Genomic DNA, 16,330 nt, shown 5'->3' with positions numbered 1-16,330 from the left:
CAGCATGGACTGCTAGACTGGCATGCGCATAGATCCACGGAATCCCAGGCACTCCATGGTAGTGGGTGGGCAGACTGACCCGCACAGCCCCAGGTGGCAAGCTGTGATTACATACAACGGTTCCACAGAACACCCTTCTCAGCAGTCAGTCATAGATGGGGGGGGGACCTTACCTCTTACTTCTAAACCAAAAGCTACTAAAGACTGGAAAAGGGGCAGCCACTGTCTCCAGTTATCCACAGATGCACCCACCAGACTCTAGTGGGCGGTTTCAATCCCAAGGCCTGGCAGATAGCCATGGTCAATTAAAAAGACACCAGCTTGAGGGAGAGATTAAGAGCGGGAACAAGTGAGGGGAGAGGACTGAAGATGGAGAAAAGAGCAATCAAAATACATTAAATACGTGTATGAAACTGTCAAACAAATATGATCAGTTAAAAGAAACTATAGAAACCCATGGTGATTAAACAACTCCATTAAATAAGTGGGCCGTGGAAGAAATGAAGAAAATATTTTAAATTCCTAGAATTGAATGAAAATGAAAATGCAACATACCCAAACCAGTGGGATACAATTTTAAGAATTTAAAGCAGTCTTACAAAGGAGGTTTATGTCGGATAGTGGTGGTGCAGGCCTTTAACCCCAGCCACTCAGGAGGCAGAGGCAGAGGCAGAGGCAGAGGCAGAGGCATAAGGACCTCTGTGAGTTCAAGGTCAGTCTGGTCTACAGAGTGAATTCCAGAACATCCAGGACTGTAGTATAGAGAAACCTTGTCTCGGAAAATTAATAAATTAAACAAAAGAGGTTTCTAGCTCTAAGTTCCTACATTAAAAAAAAACAGAGTGATCTCAAATAAGCTAATCATGCACTTTAATGTACTGCAAAAATAAGAACAAACCAAACCCCAAAGCAGATAAGGAGAAATAACAAAGATTGAAATTCCATAGAAATTGGTGAAGTAGGAACAAAAAATATAATCAGTGGAATGAAGAATGGATCCTTTAAGATAAACAAGATTGTCAAACCCTTAGCCAAAGTAACAAAAAAGAGAATATCCACATTAATAGAAATAAATATAAAGAGAGAAATTACAACAGGTAACAATGGAATTCTGATATATGAAGACCTGCCTTAATAATTTACATTCCACTAAACTGGAAGATCTAAAAAAAAATGAATTTCTAGGTGCATATGACCTACCAGGATGAAATAAACAATTTAAACAAACTATAATAAGCAATACAACAAAGCAGTAATTAAAAATCTCCCAATGATCCCAGGTACTGGCCTTGGAGTACACCTTTACTACCAGGATTTGGGAGGCAGGTTGAGCTCTGAGAGTTTAAGCCCAGCTTCGTCTATATAGCCAGCGCAGGCCATCCAGAGTTACACAGTGAGAGACTCAAAAAAAAAGGAAGGAGAGACGAGTCAGTGGTTAAGCGCACTGAGTCTCTTCCAGAGGACCCAGGTTCAGTCCCCACATAGCAGCTCTCAATTGTTTGTAAGTCCAGTTCCAGGGGATCTGACTCCCTTACACAGGCACAACAACAATGCATAGAAAAGATAAATCACTGGAAGAAGAAAAGGCCTCTGGCTGGCAAGTTATCTCCATGGGTAAAGGCACTTCCCACCAAGCATGGTGACATGAGGCCAACCCCGGGACCCATACGGTAGGACAGAACTGGCTCCTGAAAGTTATCCTCTGACCTCCATAAGCATACCATGGTACACATGTGCACAAACACTCACATACATATACACATATCACTGACTCTCACACACACACACACACACACACATAAAATATTTAATGCACAGGTCTAGACTGAGTGTCCAGACCGTCAAAGAACTAAAACCAGCCTTGGATGTCCTCAAGAGTCCTTCGTTACTTTTTGAGACAAAATCTCACTGTGTAACCATGACTGGCCTGGAACTCACAGACACCTGCCTACCTCTACTTCCTGAATGCTAGGACTAAAGGCAAGTGCCACTACGCTCTGCTCTGATCTCCCTCCCCTCCTCTATAGTGACTTATAGCACATGCATATGAACACATTGCCCTTTCATTTGACATGTTTGGCCAGTGCTCTCTCGCAATAATGCAGACGCAAGCGTTCTTTGCAGCTTCATGAAGCATTTGAGTTGATGAGTTCTCAAACTGTCTAACCACCACAGACATACGGTCTACTGCTCTGTAGACTTCCTTGTGCTATTTGCAGGCACTCCCTTTATTCCAGGGTGGTGAGATTTCTCCTGCCCTTGGATTGTTGGATTTATCATCTTATATCCAGGGAGTCACTTGGCAAGTAATCTTTCACACTGGGTTCATTTAGCACACTGTTTTACTGTGTGTCCATGTGCTTGTTGCCACTGCTAGAGATGATTTGGTTATGCAAATACAATTCATTTTCTAGTCATCTATACTGGTGGACACTTTTTTTCTCATTGTGCTATAGGGAAGAGCATGCTATGGTACTTGTGTGAATGTCACAGGACAATTTCGTGGACTCAGTTCTCACCTTCCGCCTTTTCAAGGGATCTGGGGATTTAACTCAGGTCCTTGGACTTGTATGACAAGTACTTGGCTCACTGAGACATCTTGCTAGCTGTGTGTGTGTGTGTGTGTGTGTGTGTGTGTGTGTGTGTGTGTGTATTTTTAAGATAGTGACTGTTATAACCTACAGCCTCAAACTTGGTATGTGTTGCTGAGAATGGCTGACCTTGAACTTCTGATCCTGTCTATACCTCCTGAGTACTGAAATTACAAGTATGCACACTCTAAGTTTATAGACTGCTGGGGATTGAACCCAGGCCTTCCTGTTTGGTAGGCAAGTACTGTACCATCTACACTACAAACCTCAGACTGCGCACTCATACTGTGAAGACACAGTTTCGTTTTACATCTGTTCCCAGGAGTGGAACCTTGAGTTATAGGGTGGATGCATATTTGGCATTATTGGAAACTGCCAAACCATCTTCAACAGTAGTGGTTTGGGTCATGCTTCTGCCACCAGAAGGGAAGACTGCTATTACTTTCTGTCTCTGCCCCATTTAAGGCTGCCCATGTTTCTTACCTCATTTCTCCAGAATGGACATATTTTTAGGAGCCATTCATGAACCTTCTTCTGAAAATCACTTGCTATGTACTTTGCCATGGGCCCATTGTTTAGATCCACTGTGTGACTGAGCCGAAACCCATGTATTAAAACCCCTGTTGGTATGTCAGATTGTACTCATTTTAATAATTTCAACTGGATAAAAATAACTAAGATTTTCCACCTTTATTCAATGAACAAGTGTTGCTTACATCCTGATCTTGTAGCCCAACTTTGGGAATTTATTTAGGAATGAATGGGATCCTACCCAGTTCTTAGAAGCCATTCTGATTCCTGTATCCCAGGCTCCCTTATGACATCATCACGGGCCCCCTTCCCTCACTCTTCTTGCCAGCCTCATGGCTGGAGAAGTACAGACCTGAGATGATGGCTCCATCATAACCCCAGCCATGGGGTAATTTAAGGAACTGCAGTCTTGGGAGATTGAAACATCTATCTCCAAGCATGGGCTCTCTGTGTAGTGTAAGTTGTAGACTATAGATGGTGGATTTCTAGTTAATCAGGAAATAAATCCTGTGTCTAGGCATGCGGGGGTAACTGAGGAAACTGGGCATGTGTTTAAGTGGTTATGTAATTGTTCAGATAATAACCCATTCATAGATTTCTCCTTTAACTATGGTTATAGAACGGGAGTGGTTGCTGTGATATCGAAATTGAAAGAGTCTACGTAGTCCAAGAACTACCACCACCAGAAACAGAAAAGAAACCAAAAAAGAAAAAAAAGTCAATTCTTCCATCCCTTCCAAAGGTGCCATCACGCCACAAGGTTAGAAGTACTCCTGATCTCTGCCACATCTCTAACTTATGTCACTCAGACTTATGGTTGTCCCACAACACAGGATGGTCATGGAATTTATGCTACACATAGATCTGTGTGTGCAAGAGGTTGGGAAGCTGACTGTCACTCAGAACAGCCATCAGAAACCAAGAAGCCAGTTTCCCTACTGGCAGCTAGGTTGGACGGGGCTCTTCTTTGAGTGTCTTCTTATCTGCCTGAAACATGATGCCTAGTGGTATATAGGGGGATCCCCAGACAGTGAGAAAAATGCCCTGTGAACTGGGGAGTGGGGTATGAGATCTATGTTTAGGGAACATATCTAAACAGAAGAACCTATACATATGGGGTTGTGTAAGAGTGCGGGTAAGCGTACGCACACATGTATGACTGTGTTAGGAAGGAAAAGTGAGAACAGTTGAGGTCAGGACCCCAAGCTATGTGAGGAATGAATTTACTACTAGAACCTAATGGGGGAAGGGGCAGGTTGTGAACAGTGGTAGAAAGGAGAGGGCAGAGTGAATAAAGAATGCCAGTTCCCTGGAAGCTCCTGCTGGGAAGCCTCAGCTTCACTGTGTGGGCCTGTCCAGAAAGAACCTATAAATTACAAGGCTCTTGCTCTAAATTGGCCAACCCGGTTCATAGACACCTAAGTGAGGGGCTGGAGAGATGGCTCAGTGGTTAAGAGCACTGACTGCTCTTCCAGAGGACCTGGGTTCAATTCCCAGAACCCACGTGGCAGCTCACACTTGTCTATAACTCCATCTGAGGACACCAGGCACACACATGGTGCAAACGTACATGTAGGCACAACATTCACGCATACAAAAATTTAAAATGCACGTACAAGAGTGAATGTAGCACATTCTATAAATGGGGACGTAGGTGTTGAGGTGACATTAGTTCGTGAACTGATAAGGCAGACAAAGGAGACCAGAGGTAATATGCCTTCCTGCTCTCAAGGCTCATTATGTTGCCCTGCCATGTACAGAAGAAATTGAGAGGTGTCCATGGTTAGTGACAGGATCAGAGCATCTTCTGAGAATACCATGGGGAATGTGTTCTCTATAACCTTCCTCTTACTATATCTTTTTTTTTTTTTTTTTTTTTTTGGTTTTTCGAGACAGGGTTTCTCTGTAGCTTTGGAGGCTGTCCTGGAACTCACTTTGTAGACCAGGCTGGCCTCGAACTCACAGAGATCCGCCTGCCTCTGCCTCCGGAGTGCTGGGATTAAAGGCGTGCCCCACCAACGCCCGGCCTTATATCTTTATTCTTTTTCATGCAAATATATATAATGTACTTTGATCACATTTCCTGTTGTATCCCTCACCCTAACTTGTGTGGGGGGGTGTCACTGCATGAGGAGGGGTTTGTTTACATAGCTCAAGATAATTTACCAAGAGCTACACCCCTGAAAATTGAAAGCGTTCTCCACCTTACACCCCACAACATCCATCTCCACAGCCTCCATGTGACAAAGACCTGAAGGCCAGAAAGATCCAGGCCTGGTGGCGAGGCACACTGGTGCGGCGCACACTGCTGAAGGCCGCCCTCAGTGCGTGGACCATCCAGTGCTGGTGGAGAAAGACGCTGGCCGAGAGGTTGGAGAAGAGACGAATGGAGGCTCTGCACTGGATGGCACAAGAAGCAAGGGCCTGTGTCACTATTCAGTCCTGGATTCGAATGCTGCAAATCCGCCAGCAATATTGGCGTCTGCGTTATGCTACCCACATCATCCAGGTGTCGTGGCGCTGGTATAACTGCCATACCCGTGGCATTTTTGAGGGTAGCTATGAGCTTACAGGGAACCAACTAAGTCTTCAGCTTGACATCTTCCTGGGATCACAGGTGTGTCGTATATCAGACTGCATACCCTTGGCAATAAAGAACTGATCAGGTCTTCTAACGGATGACACTGGGTCTTTGTTATACAAACCACTTGGCGTCCCCATCCAGCAGCAATGACAGCAGATACAAAGCATCACACAAGTTTGCTCTGTGACAGCAGCAGCATGTGTCTGGCCTCCCAGGGGCAGAGGATGTGAGAGCCCTGGACCACGACAGTGCCTGCATGCCTGGAGAGGAGGGGTAAAGTCTCCAGGAGCACTGCTAGATGCCCGCTCCCCTTAGCTGTTCAATATGCCACTCTCTCGGCGTCGTCATGCTCTAAGGTCTCCCCATCTATGAGAACAAGTCTGACACCCTCCCCATGTCCACACCCCTACACGGTGTAGTTGTATCCTTCAAAGTCTCCCGTGTCCTCTTGGACACTCTGCCAGTCATGAAGTATCTCAAGCAGAGCATGCCAGCCTTGTTCCCACTCAGAAGCTGGACCTTCTCTCCTGGTCCCCTAGGGCAGTGGTTCTCAACCTGTGGATCTCGACCCCTTGGGGGGGGTCACACATATCAGATATTTACATTATGATTCATAACAGCATCAAAATTACAGTTATGAAGTAGCAATGAAGCTAGGCAGTGGTGGCGCACGCCTTTAGTCCCAGGACTCGGGAGGCAGAGGTAGGTGGATCTCTGAGTTCAAGGCCAGCCTGGTCTACAGGAACACCCATATGGTAACCCACAATCACCTGTTAGCTCCATTCTGGGGGACCTTTTTTTTGTTTTTTGTTTTTTTGTTTTTTTGTTTTTTTGAGACTGTTTCTCTGTGACTTTGGAGACTGTCCTAGAACTAGCTCTTGTAGACCAGGCTGGTCTCGAACTCACAGAGATCCACCTACCTCTGCCTCTCAAGAGCTGGGATCAAAGGTGTGCGCCTCCACTGGCCAGCATGACACCCTCTTCTTGTCTATAAGGCACTGTATACTTGTAATGTTTGTATATACTTATTTGAAAAATAAGTATATATAAAGTATTTAGAAAAATTGAACTAATGAGGTTTGATGAGAATTATTGCCAAATACTAAACCTTCTTTAAATTACATTGGATGTGGCTAGGCAGTAGTGGCACATGCCTTAATCCCGGCACTCGAGGTGGAGGCAGGCAGATCTCTCTGAGTTTGAGGCCAGGCTGGTCTACAGAGTGAGTTCCAGGACAGGCTCCAAAGCCAGAGAGAAACCCTGTCTCAAAAAAAAATTACATTGGATGTGCATGACATTGAGATGAGTGCTCTAGAAACCTGAGATGTCCCGACATGTTATCAATCATAACTCATTAGATGCTGGAATGCTGTAGACCACAGAAATAGAAAGAATTAAGAATTCTGGTTAGGAGGCTGGCAGACAATCGCAGACACTGTCTTCAGGTAATAGACTGGGGAAAACTGGAGAAAAGCTATTCAGGTTCGTGGCCCCTGAACACTTTAGCTGATATGGGAAACCATAAACTTAACACTGCAGGAGGGCCACAGCATGACCCAGTGGGACTGGCTTAAAGTCACATGCTCCCTCCTGGAAACTCCCAAGGACAGACACAGAAGCCACAATTTAACAAAGGGAGGTTCAGAAAGCCTGTGCTCTGCTTTCTGTCTGACTTGAATTTTGATTTAGAGACAGGGTTTCTCTGTGTAGCTCTGGCTGTCCTGGAGCTCACTCTACACAGCAGGCTGGCCTTGAGCTCAGAGATCTGCCTGTAACTTTGAGTGCCAGGATTGAGGTATGTACCACACTGCCCGGCTACGCTGTGCTTCTGTATCAGGAATTTTAAGGAATAGAAAAATAGGGGGGATTTCTTGGCACTGGGTGCTCAGCAGTTTGGACACAAAACCCAGCATTCAGTGGAACAGTGGCAAGATGTCACTTTGAAAAGACCCCTTCTGTAAAGGTCATGACCTTGGGAACAGGGGAGGGGTGCGAGGAGTTGCAGACGGGGGCTGGAATTATTTAGGTACTGTGTTTATATATGAAGTTCTCAAAAAGAAACAAATAAGTATATAAATAGAACCCTTCTGCTGGGCGTTGGTGGCACACGCCTTTAATCCTAGCACTCAGGAGGCAGAGGCAGGTGGATCTCTGTGAGTTCGAGGCCAGCCTGGTCTACAGAGGGAGTTCCAGGACAGCCTCCAAAACAATACAGAGAAACCCTGTCTCGGTAAAACAAAGAAAAACAAAACAAAACAAAAAGACCCCTTCCATGTCAGTGGCCCAGCAGACCCAGACCATAGTCCTGTGGAACTCACAGTAAGTATCATGGGACTGTATGCTAAAGCCTGGCCAATAGAACTGTGAGATTACAGAAAAGAAACTTTGAATAAGAACTACAAAAAAAGCCTGGTCAGAGCCAGGGTCTGGAAGGAAACTCACACAAGCCCCAAGCAGTCAGATTTTGGGGAGGATTACACAGAAGCAGTGCTGTGGGATAATCTTTTTTTTTTTTTCTTTATGAAGGTTTGTATCTGCCAAGGCATCTTCTGATTGGTTTAATAAAGAACTGAACAGCCAATAGGCAGGAGAAAATAGGCGGGACTTCCAGGGAGAGAGGGAAACTATGGAAAGAGGAGTAGTGGGATTCACTAACCAGACATGAAGGAAGTGGGGTGTACAGTAGTTGGAAGTAAGCCTAAGCTAAGGCCAAGCTTTCATACTTAATAAGAAGTCTCCATGTCATTATTTGAGAGCTGGCAGTCCAAAGGAAGTCTGACTATAGAGCAGGGTTTGCATTCTCATCTGGACCCCAGAAGGATGTGTGCAGATCTGAGATGTCACCTGTGAACACCACCCATGGACCGTACCAGCATCACTAACCTGATCTCTCAAAAGAGGGTCCACAGTGAGGATGCGGTGATGGGAGTATGGTTTATGTGTGTATGAAATTGCCAGAGGACAAATCTAACCAAAGGTTAAAATTTAAAAAGCACAGTAATAGCCATACAGAAACCAGTCACTGCTCTAGTGTCAATCATTTAGGAATTTAAGGGACACTGATAGTCCGTTGAACACTGAAATATTCACAAACGAATGTCCCGAGGCAGGACAGACTTCTGGGTGTCAGGGAAAGCATGCCAAGAGACTCCAGACTGAATCCAGCAGACATGATGGCATTCACACACTGCACCCCCATTCAGCTCTCCCTCCTCCACATTTACTCCCCCTCCTCTAACACCCAGGGGCAGTTTAGCAGCCCAGGCCCATCCTGTTCTGTTCCTGTACTGCTACCTCTCCTCCTCCTTCTCCTCTGTCTTCTCCTCCTTCCCCCTCTCTCCTTTCCTCGCCCCCCCCACTTTCTCTTTTTCACTCTCCTGTCTCCTTTTTTGTTTTCCACATGTCCCAATGAACACAGATTGGCCTTGCTTATAGGGTCTCTGTGTTGAGGCGCCCAAGATCTATGTGATCACTTATTTTCATTCTACTCTTAGTCAAAAGTGCCTCAGCTCTCTCAATCACAGCCCCCTCTACTTATGTTCTGCTGTCTCCTTTTTCCCCTATGACCCCAATACTAATCACTAGTCTTACCGTGTTTTTTTCCCTTCCCAACTTCTTTCTTCAGTAAGGTAAATGTCCAAGGGAATATAAACAGATGAATGAAGTGAGGAAGTCAACCTAAATATAAAATTAAAACTCAATAAAGTGAAATAGTAAGAAAATACACCTGAAATGCTGGAAATGAACGCTGTGATAAGTCAAATGAAAAGCTTCATCGAAGTTCCACCAATAGAATGGGTCACAAGCAGGACAGAGTAGCAGGGCTTAAAGCCAAGGTAGAGGAAGTGGAATACCCAGTCAATGACAAAGATAACCAAAAATATACAAATGAAACACGCAAGACCTATGGGATACTATGACATGACCAGGTTCATGAATGGCGGACACAGAAGGAGAAGAATTTAATGGCTGAAGTGTTAAAATCGTTTTCAATTAAACTATAAGGGAAAGTCTCCCGAAGCAGGGAAAGAGATGCTTGTTCAAGTACAAGGGTATTTAGAACACAAAAGATCAGGGAAATAGAGCACACATCATATTATAGTTAAAATGCTAAATACAAGGAACTGATAAAGTATATTGGAAACTGTAAGAGAAAAACACTAAGCCACGTATAAAGGTGGGCCCATCTGAGTCAGGGTCTCTCACTGTCTGGAACTCTCCAAGTAGGTTCGGCTGGCCAAAGGTATCTGCTGTCTCCACCTTCCCAGTGGGGGGGGGGGCTACAAGACAGTGCCCCACACCTGGCTTTTTCACATGGGTTATGGGACAGAAATAGGGTCCTAGTACTTGCAGGGCAAATACTTCACCAACTGAGCTATCACTGTTAATACTCAGGCATCTGTACTGGCCTTTGAGGGTCTGACGGAATACGCCCTCAGCTGCTGCCACTGAGAGCACCACCTGTGCCTATTCACTATGTTCCCTTTTTAAAGGGCCTTGCCTACCTCCTCTCTTTCTCTCTCCTCTCTCTCCTCTCTCCTCTCTCTCTCTTTCTCTCTCTTTCTCTCTCTTTCTCTCTCTCTCTCTCTCTCTCTCTCTCTCTCTCTCTCTCTCTCTCTCTCTCTCTCTCTCTCTCTCTCTCATATCTCTCCTCTCTCCTGCTACTCCTCCTGTCCCCGAGGCCCATCTCCCTGCTCCCCTTTCTCCTTTTTTAGGATCCTTTTCCCCTAATAAAAATCCCCCGTTTGAACTCTGTTACATGGTGTTTTTCTCAAGCCACTTTTTAAAAATTGCAACAATGACCCCAGCAATTATTTTTAAATTTCTGGGTTGTGATCCAAAGTAAGAGAGAAAATACAGATTCCAGTCTGCCATTTGGGGTTGTTCAACACTGTTAAGATACTACAAATACTTCTTGCACATTCCAGGTCCCTGTGCAGCTCCCCACCAATTCTCTGTCTTCCTCCTTAAAAACTAGGCAACCCCTCAACTTCATGTTGATTGTCCCATCCTGAAATGGTCTCTGCCACTCCCCATAGTTCCCCATAATCCTGCACCAGCTTCCCACCAACTAACTCCAAGTGCATGCCTCAGTTTGCCCCTGGATAGTTTCCCAGAGGGGAACCAGGGCCTGAGGTCTTACTCACAGGTCTTTCTGCTCAATGACCTTCTTTCTGGTGGGGTTTCCAGAGCCAGGAACAGACAGAGTTGGGACCCTGTTTCTGCCCAAGTGGCTGCCCTTGACCTGCCTCCTGCAAGGGTAGAGAAAGACACAACAGTCAAAGGTGTTCGCGCCTTAGGTGGGGCCTAATGGTTTTCAGGCCTGCAAATGTCTTGCTTTCTGAGGAAACTGATAACACTGGAGCCTACAGATAGCCCAGGATGCATAATGAAGATGTCCCTGCTTCTTACTCCTGTCCTACACACACACACACACACACACACACACACACACACACACACACACACACTCCTAATCTCCTCTTTTATAGAGATTTTATAACTCATGAATAAAAGCACAGCAGGGACCACATTGTCCTTCAAATGTGACTTGTTTCCTCTGTGCTCTCCCAGGGCAGCACAGAGACAAGCTCTTTTTGCAGCTTCATGAAGCACTCAATTTGATTTGTTGCCAAACTCCTTTACCACATACTAAGGTATTTCTTTCTGCTTCTCTGTACTATTTCCAGGCACTACCCTTTATATCCTTAGTTTAGCTGTAAATGTTCATCTGATTTCTCTTGCCTGTGGATTAGAGTTGTCGTTTCATACAAACGGAATCACCAGGCAGATAATCTTTTACACTTGGCATCTTCATTTAGCAGACTCTGAGACTGTTCTATACACTATACACTATAGTGTATAGTGCCCATTGTGACTTCTGGGGCTTATTTGGGAATTGTTTCATGACCAAGCTAATTCCCTGTCTAGTCGTCTATACTGGTAGGTAGATGGACTACTTCTACTTTTGATCTATTGGTTTTGAAAAAGGCTGCTGTGAATATCTGCACGCACACACTTATTTTTTTAGACAGGTTCTCACTATGTAGCCCTGGATGGCCTGGAACTCAGAGATCTGCCTACCTCTGCCTCCTGAGTACTGCGATTAAAGGCATGCAATACCATACTTTAAAAACTTGTTTTTGTTTGTTTTCAAGACAGAATTTCTCTCTATATCCCTGGCTGTCCTGAAACTCAATATGTAGACCAGGCTGGCCTCAAATTTAAAGGTATCCGCCTGCCTCTGCCTCCCAAGTGCTGGGATTAAAGGTGTGCACCACCACATCCAGTTTTTTTGTTGTTGCTTGTTTTGTCAGTTACCTGTATCCTAGGCTAGCCTCAAATTTATTCATCAAGTTGCTGAATATAGCTGAGGATGGCCTTGAGTTCCTGATCCTCCTGTCTCTACCTCCTGGGATTACAGGCACGCACACCCATATCATTTATCCAGTGCTGGGGGTTAGAAATGATGAGGCAAGCACTCTACCGACTTATTGCAACCCCAACCCATGTGTATACACTTTGAACATAAATGTTTTCATTTTTTATCTTTGTCCAGAAGAGGGACCTTGAGTTATAGGGTAAATACATATTCGGTATTAGTGGAAACTGTCAAACACTGTCTTCTGCAGTAGTTCGGGTCACACTTCTGCCAACAGGATAGAAGAACTATTACCTTCTGTCTCCGCCCCCATTTAAAGCCCAACTTTGGGAATTTCTGTAGGAATGAATGGGATCCTACCCACTACCCAAGGAAGCCATTCTGATTCCTGTATCCCAGGCTTCCTTATGAAACCATCATGGGCTCCCTTCCCTCATTCTTCAGTACAGACCTGAGATGGGGGCTCCATCATAAGCCCAGTCATGGGGGAATTTAAGGGACTGCAAACTTGGGAGATTTGAACCATCTGTCTCCAAACATAGGCTCTCTGTGTGGGGTAGATTATAGGCTGTAGAACCTGACTGGTTTCTGGTTAATCAGATTATGAGGCTGTCTAGGAAAACTGGGCATGTGTTAAAACAGTTTCCTAGCTATTCAAAGGATAATCCATTAACAGCTTTCCTCCTTAATTCTGATTATAAAGGTAGCTAAAGCCAAATAAATCCCTGTGGAAGAAGTACAAGAACCAAAACTACAAAAGAAAAAGAAGAACCAAAGCTCACACCTCCATCTGCTCAAAAGGTAGGTGGCTCAAGGTTGGAGGTGACCTGTGATCTGTCACATCTCTGACCTATACCACCCAGACTGATAGTGGTCTTCTCTGTGGCCTACACCGTAGGGAAGTCCTGGAATTTATGCTCCAAACAGAATCCTTCTGTGAGAAAGAGGGTTGGGATGTTTACTGTCAAAACAACTGTCAGACACCAGGACCGTCTCCAGCTAGCTGGAATAAACAGTTGCCTTACCCCAAACTGAAATGAACAGAGATGAGGTTGCTCACCCATGGCTGTCTTCTTCAGTCATCTTGCTGACCCGAGCAAGGCAGAGACTGAGGCATGGAGATGGGTGGGAGGAAGAGAAACCCGCAAGAGTAGGAATAGTGCTCAACAGAGCTGGAGGGCAGGGTGTGAGGGCTGGGTTGTGGTTGTATGTTGTCAGAAGGTACCTCACGCCCAGAATTATTATTGTTCAGGAGTGTGTGTGTGTGTGTGTGTGTGTGTGTGTGTGTGTGTGTGTAAGCACAAGGTTCTAGAAGCAAAATAAGCAAGAGTGATAAGGATCTCAAATTGTATGGAGAAGGAAACTCATTGTTAGGACCTGACAGGAGGAACTGTCAGGCTGCTGACTGAGGTAGAGGAGGAGAGAGCAGAGTGAGCTGAGAATGTTAGCTTCCCACCAAATGGAAGACGATCTGGGAGGCCATGGGCCCTGTATGTGGTCCAGTCCAGATGGATCCTCTAAGTCACAAGGTTCTTTCTCTACACTGAGCATATGCTCTCATTTTATAGGTTGAGAGTCAGGACACAAGGTGATGCATGATCATTAATTGGCATGGCAGAAAGCAAAGACCAGAAACAGGAGGGAAATGGTGCCAGCATTATGTCCTGGTCTCCTGGGTCAGCGGTTGACTGATCAGTGTCCTTACAAGGAACCAACTAAGTCTTTAGCTTGACATCTTTCCAGGATCACAGATTTGCCATATCCTTGCCAATAAAGAACTGTTCAGGTCTTCTAACGGATGACACTGGGTCTTTGTTATACAAACCACTTGGCGCCATCATCGGCACATGCAAGCAGCATGTGTCTGGCCTCCCAGGGGCAGAGGATGTGAGAGCCCTGGACCACGACAGTGCCTGTGTCTGGTTAGCAATGCCTGCATGCCTGGAGAGGAGGGGTAAAGTCTCCAGGAGCACTGCTAGATGCCTGCTCCCCTTAGCTGTTCAATATGCCACTCTCTCGTCGTCATGCTCTAAGGTCTCCCCATCTATGAGAACAAGTCTGACACCCTCCCTATGTCCACACCCCTACACGGTGTAGTTGTATCCTTCAAACTCTCCCGTGTCCTCTTGGACACTCTGCCACTCACGAAGTATCTCAAGCAGAGCATGCCAGCCTTGTTCCCACTCAGAAGCTGGACCTTCTCTCCTGGTCCCCTAGGGTATTCTCTCCTAAGAGCTTTATCCATTCAGCTCAGTCTCTGCACAAACACTCCCTAGAGAGCCCCCCTCTATCTTCCTGGCTTGGATGGCTATCCTGGCCCAGCTTCTTTTGGCTCTAGTTGGTAGCTCTGCTATCCTGATTGCAAAGTCCTCATCAGAACTGGAGATGTCCATAGACCTCCCATTACACAGCCAGCTGCAAAGGGGCAGGGCTCTGTACCCAGATTTTGCAGAGTGTCACCTCTTCTTGTTGCTACAGGGACTGATCATCACAGTGTGTGTATGTGTGTATGCATGTGCTCATGCATGTGTGCATGTGTGTATATGTGTATGTATGTGCATGAATGCACACATGTCTTTGTGCTTTTGTGTGTTTAAAATGAAAATCACTCATTAAAGAGTAGCTATTAAGGCAATGCCATTTAGTGTGTTCAAATTGTTAAGCAGCCACCACCTACATAAATTTCCAAAGTATTTTTATCAGTCTGTATAATCTCTGATCCTTTTAGTGTCCATTCCTCATTAGCCTCTCCTCCAGTCCTTTGTGCCTTTCAAAATGTATCCTCGCCCTATAGAAGTCATCTATTTCATATAAACAATCATAGCCATGCATCATTTGTGTATGGCCCCTCCCAGTACACAGCATTGATGGACAAAACTCATTCACATCGCAGTCTGGATCATAATGTTACTACATAATATTCCCATGTGAGAATCTATCACACTGACTTACATGTGTTTAGGCTCTTATGACTAAAGTCACTATGACTGATTAGCAGTTTACAATCCCATCAGCCATGGAAAAGAGTTAGGCAGTAGGGCAGGTTAGTAGGCATTGTCAAGAGGATTATTAGACATATTAAAATTACTTCTAATGCATGGATCTTAGAGGAGAACCTACCACAATTTACTAACCAGTATGATTGTAGACCACATTCTAAAACATATCCTTAGAGCCACAGATGAATGTAGCTCGCACTCCTCATCAGACACACTTCTTTTTGCAACTGAGACCACTACAGAAAGCTACAAATGGTCAAAATAGAGATGGACTGATCATGGGATGCCCAACAGATGTATCTACAATGCAACATAATGGAAGAAGAGCTAGAAAGATCATAAGAGCCAGAGGATCAGGACATCTTCTGTAATACTGTGTTTCCTAGAAATGAGCAGGAAGTTACACCCATGGTACCTCAACAACATAGCTGCCAAAACAAGACTTGAACAATGATGACACCAATAGGCAAGCTAACTTCCAAGGGGGAAATGTTCTTGGGGCACACCCCTACACAAACACTACAGGCAACTAATGACTTCTGAGAGAGGGAGAACTAATCTTTCCAGGGATGAGTCCCCAGCTGGTTACCCAATACCAAGTGGTCAGCCCTGACACTAAAAGGACTCAGCAGGTCGTATTTCTGTATTTCTATATTCATATGTGTTTGTGTGTATAACAATAAATAAAAAGAGGCTACCAACTTGAGAGGAGGTGAGAGGGAACAAGGGAGGGACTGGAGAGAGGAAAGGGAACAGGGAAAATTATGTAATTACATTTCAATTTAAAAATTTTCCAAGTTTAAAAGCCAGTCCTTGTCTTAGGATTTTTATTGCTGAGAAAAAACTCCATGACCATGGCAACTTTTATAAAGAAAAACATTTAATTGGGTAGCTTATAGTTCAGAGGTTCAGTTCCTTATCATCATGATGGGACATGGCATCATTCAAGCAGACATGGTGTTGGAGAGGTGGCTGAGAGTTCTACATCTTACAGCTAACAGGAAGTGGTCTATCTCATTGGATATGGCTTGAGCATATACAAGACCTCAAAGCCCACCTCCACAGTGACACATTTCCTCCAACAAGACCACACCTACTCCAACAAGGCCACACCTCCTAATAGTGCCACTCTCTTTGGGGGCCGATGTCTTTCAAACCACCACAGTCCTTTAAACACTTTGATGTTTATTTTTTCCTATAAATTATGTTGTTGAATGGGAGGAGCAATTTGACTTCCTAATTG

At 44.9% G+C, this 16,330-nt stretch overlaps 1 protein-coding gene and 1 long non-coding RNA gene across 3 annotated transcripts in view; one reads left to right on the top strand and one right to left on the bottom strand.

Moving 5' to 3' along the window:
* LOC121137598 overlaps positions 1 to 16,330 on the bottom strand; it is a 32,806-nt gene that overhangs the window by 15,090 nt on the left and 1,386 nt on the right. For both annotated transcript variants that reach the window (XR_005874896.1, XR_005874897.1), the window contains exons 2-3: positions 10,854 to 10,958; positions 9,298 to 9,384 (exon numbers count right to left, since the gene is read on the bottom strand). This is a non-coding gene — a long non-coding RNA (uncharacterized LOC121137598). The remainder of the gene's footprint in view (positions 1 to 9,297; positions 9,385 to 10,853; positions 10,959 to 16,330) is intronic.
* On the top strand, positions 3,429 to 5,797 carry LOC121137595 (IQ domain-containing protein F5-like). Its single transcript, XM_040740214.1, has 3 exons — positions 3,429 to 3,578; positions 3,742 to 3,882; positions 5,356 to 5,797. The coding sequence occupies exons 1-3, from the start codon at positions 3,561 to 3,563 to the stop codon at positions 5,782 to 5,784; spliced, it is 588 nt and encodes a 195-aa protein (XP_040596148.1). The 5' UTR covers positions 3,429 to 3,560; the 3' UTR covers positions 5,785 to 5,797.

The sequence above is a fragment of the Mesocricetus auratus genome, unplaced genomic scaffold, assembly GCF_017639785.1.
Source record: "Mesocricetus auratus isolate SY011 unplaced genomic scaffold, BCM_Maur_2.0 Super-Scaffold_100691, whole genome shotgun sequence".
In the NCBI taxonomy this organism is placed as follows: Eukaryota; Metazoa; Chordata; class Mammalia; order Rodentia; family Cricetidae; genus Mesocricetus; species Mesocricetus auratus.
Note: the sequence above shows the minus strand (reverse complement) of the source record. Positions and strands in the feature narration are given on the sequence as shown.

Coding starts and splice junctions, on each gene's coding strand:
- LOC121137595 (XM_040740214.1), top strand. Junction 3,883..5,355: donor AGGTGCCATCACGCCACAAG/GTTAGAAGTACT, acceptor CCATCTCCACAG/CCTCCATGTGACAAAGACCT.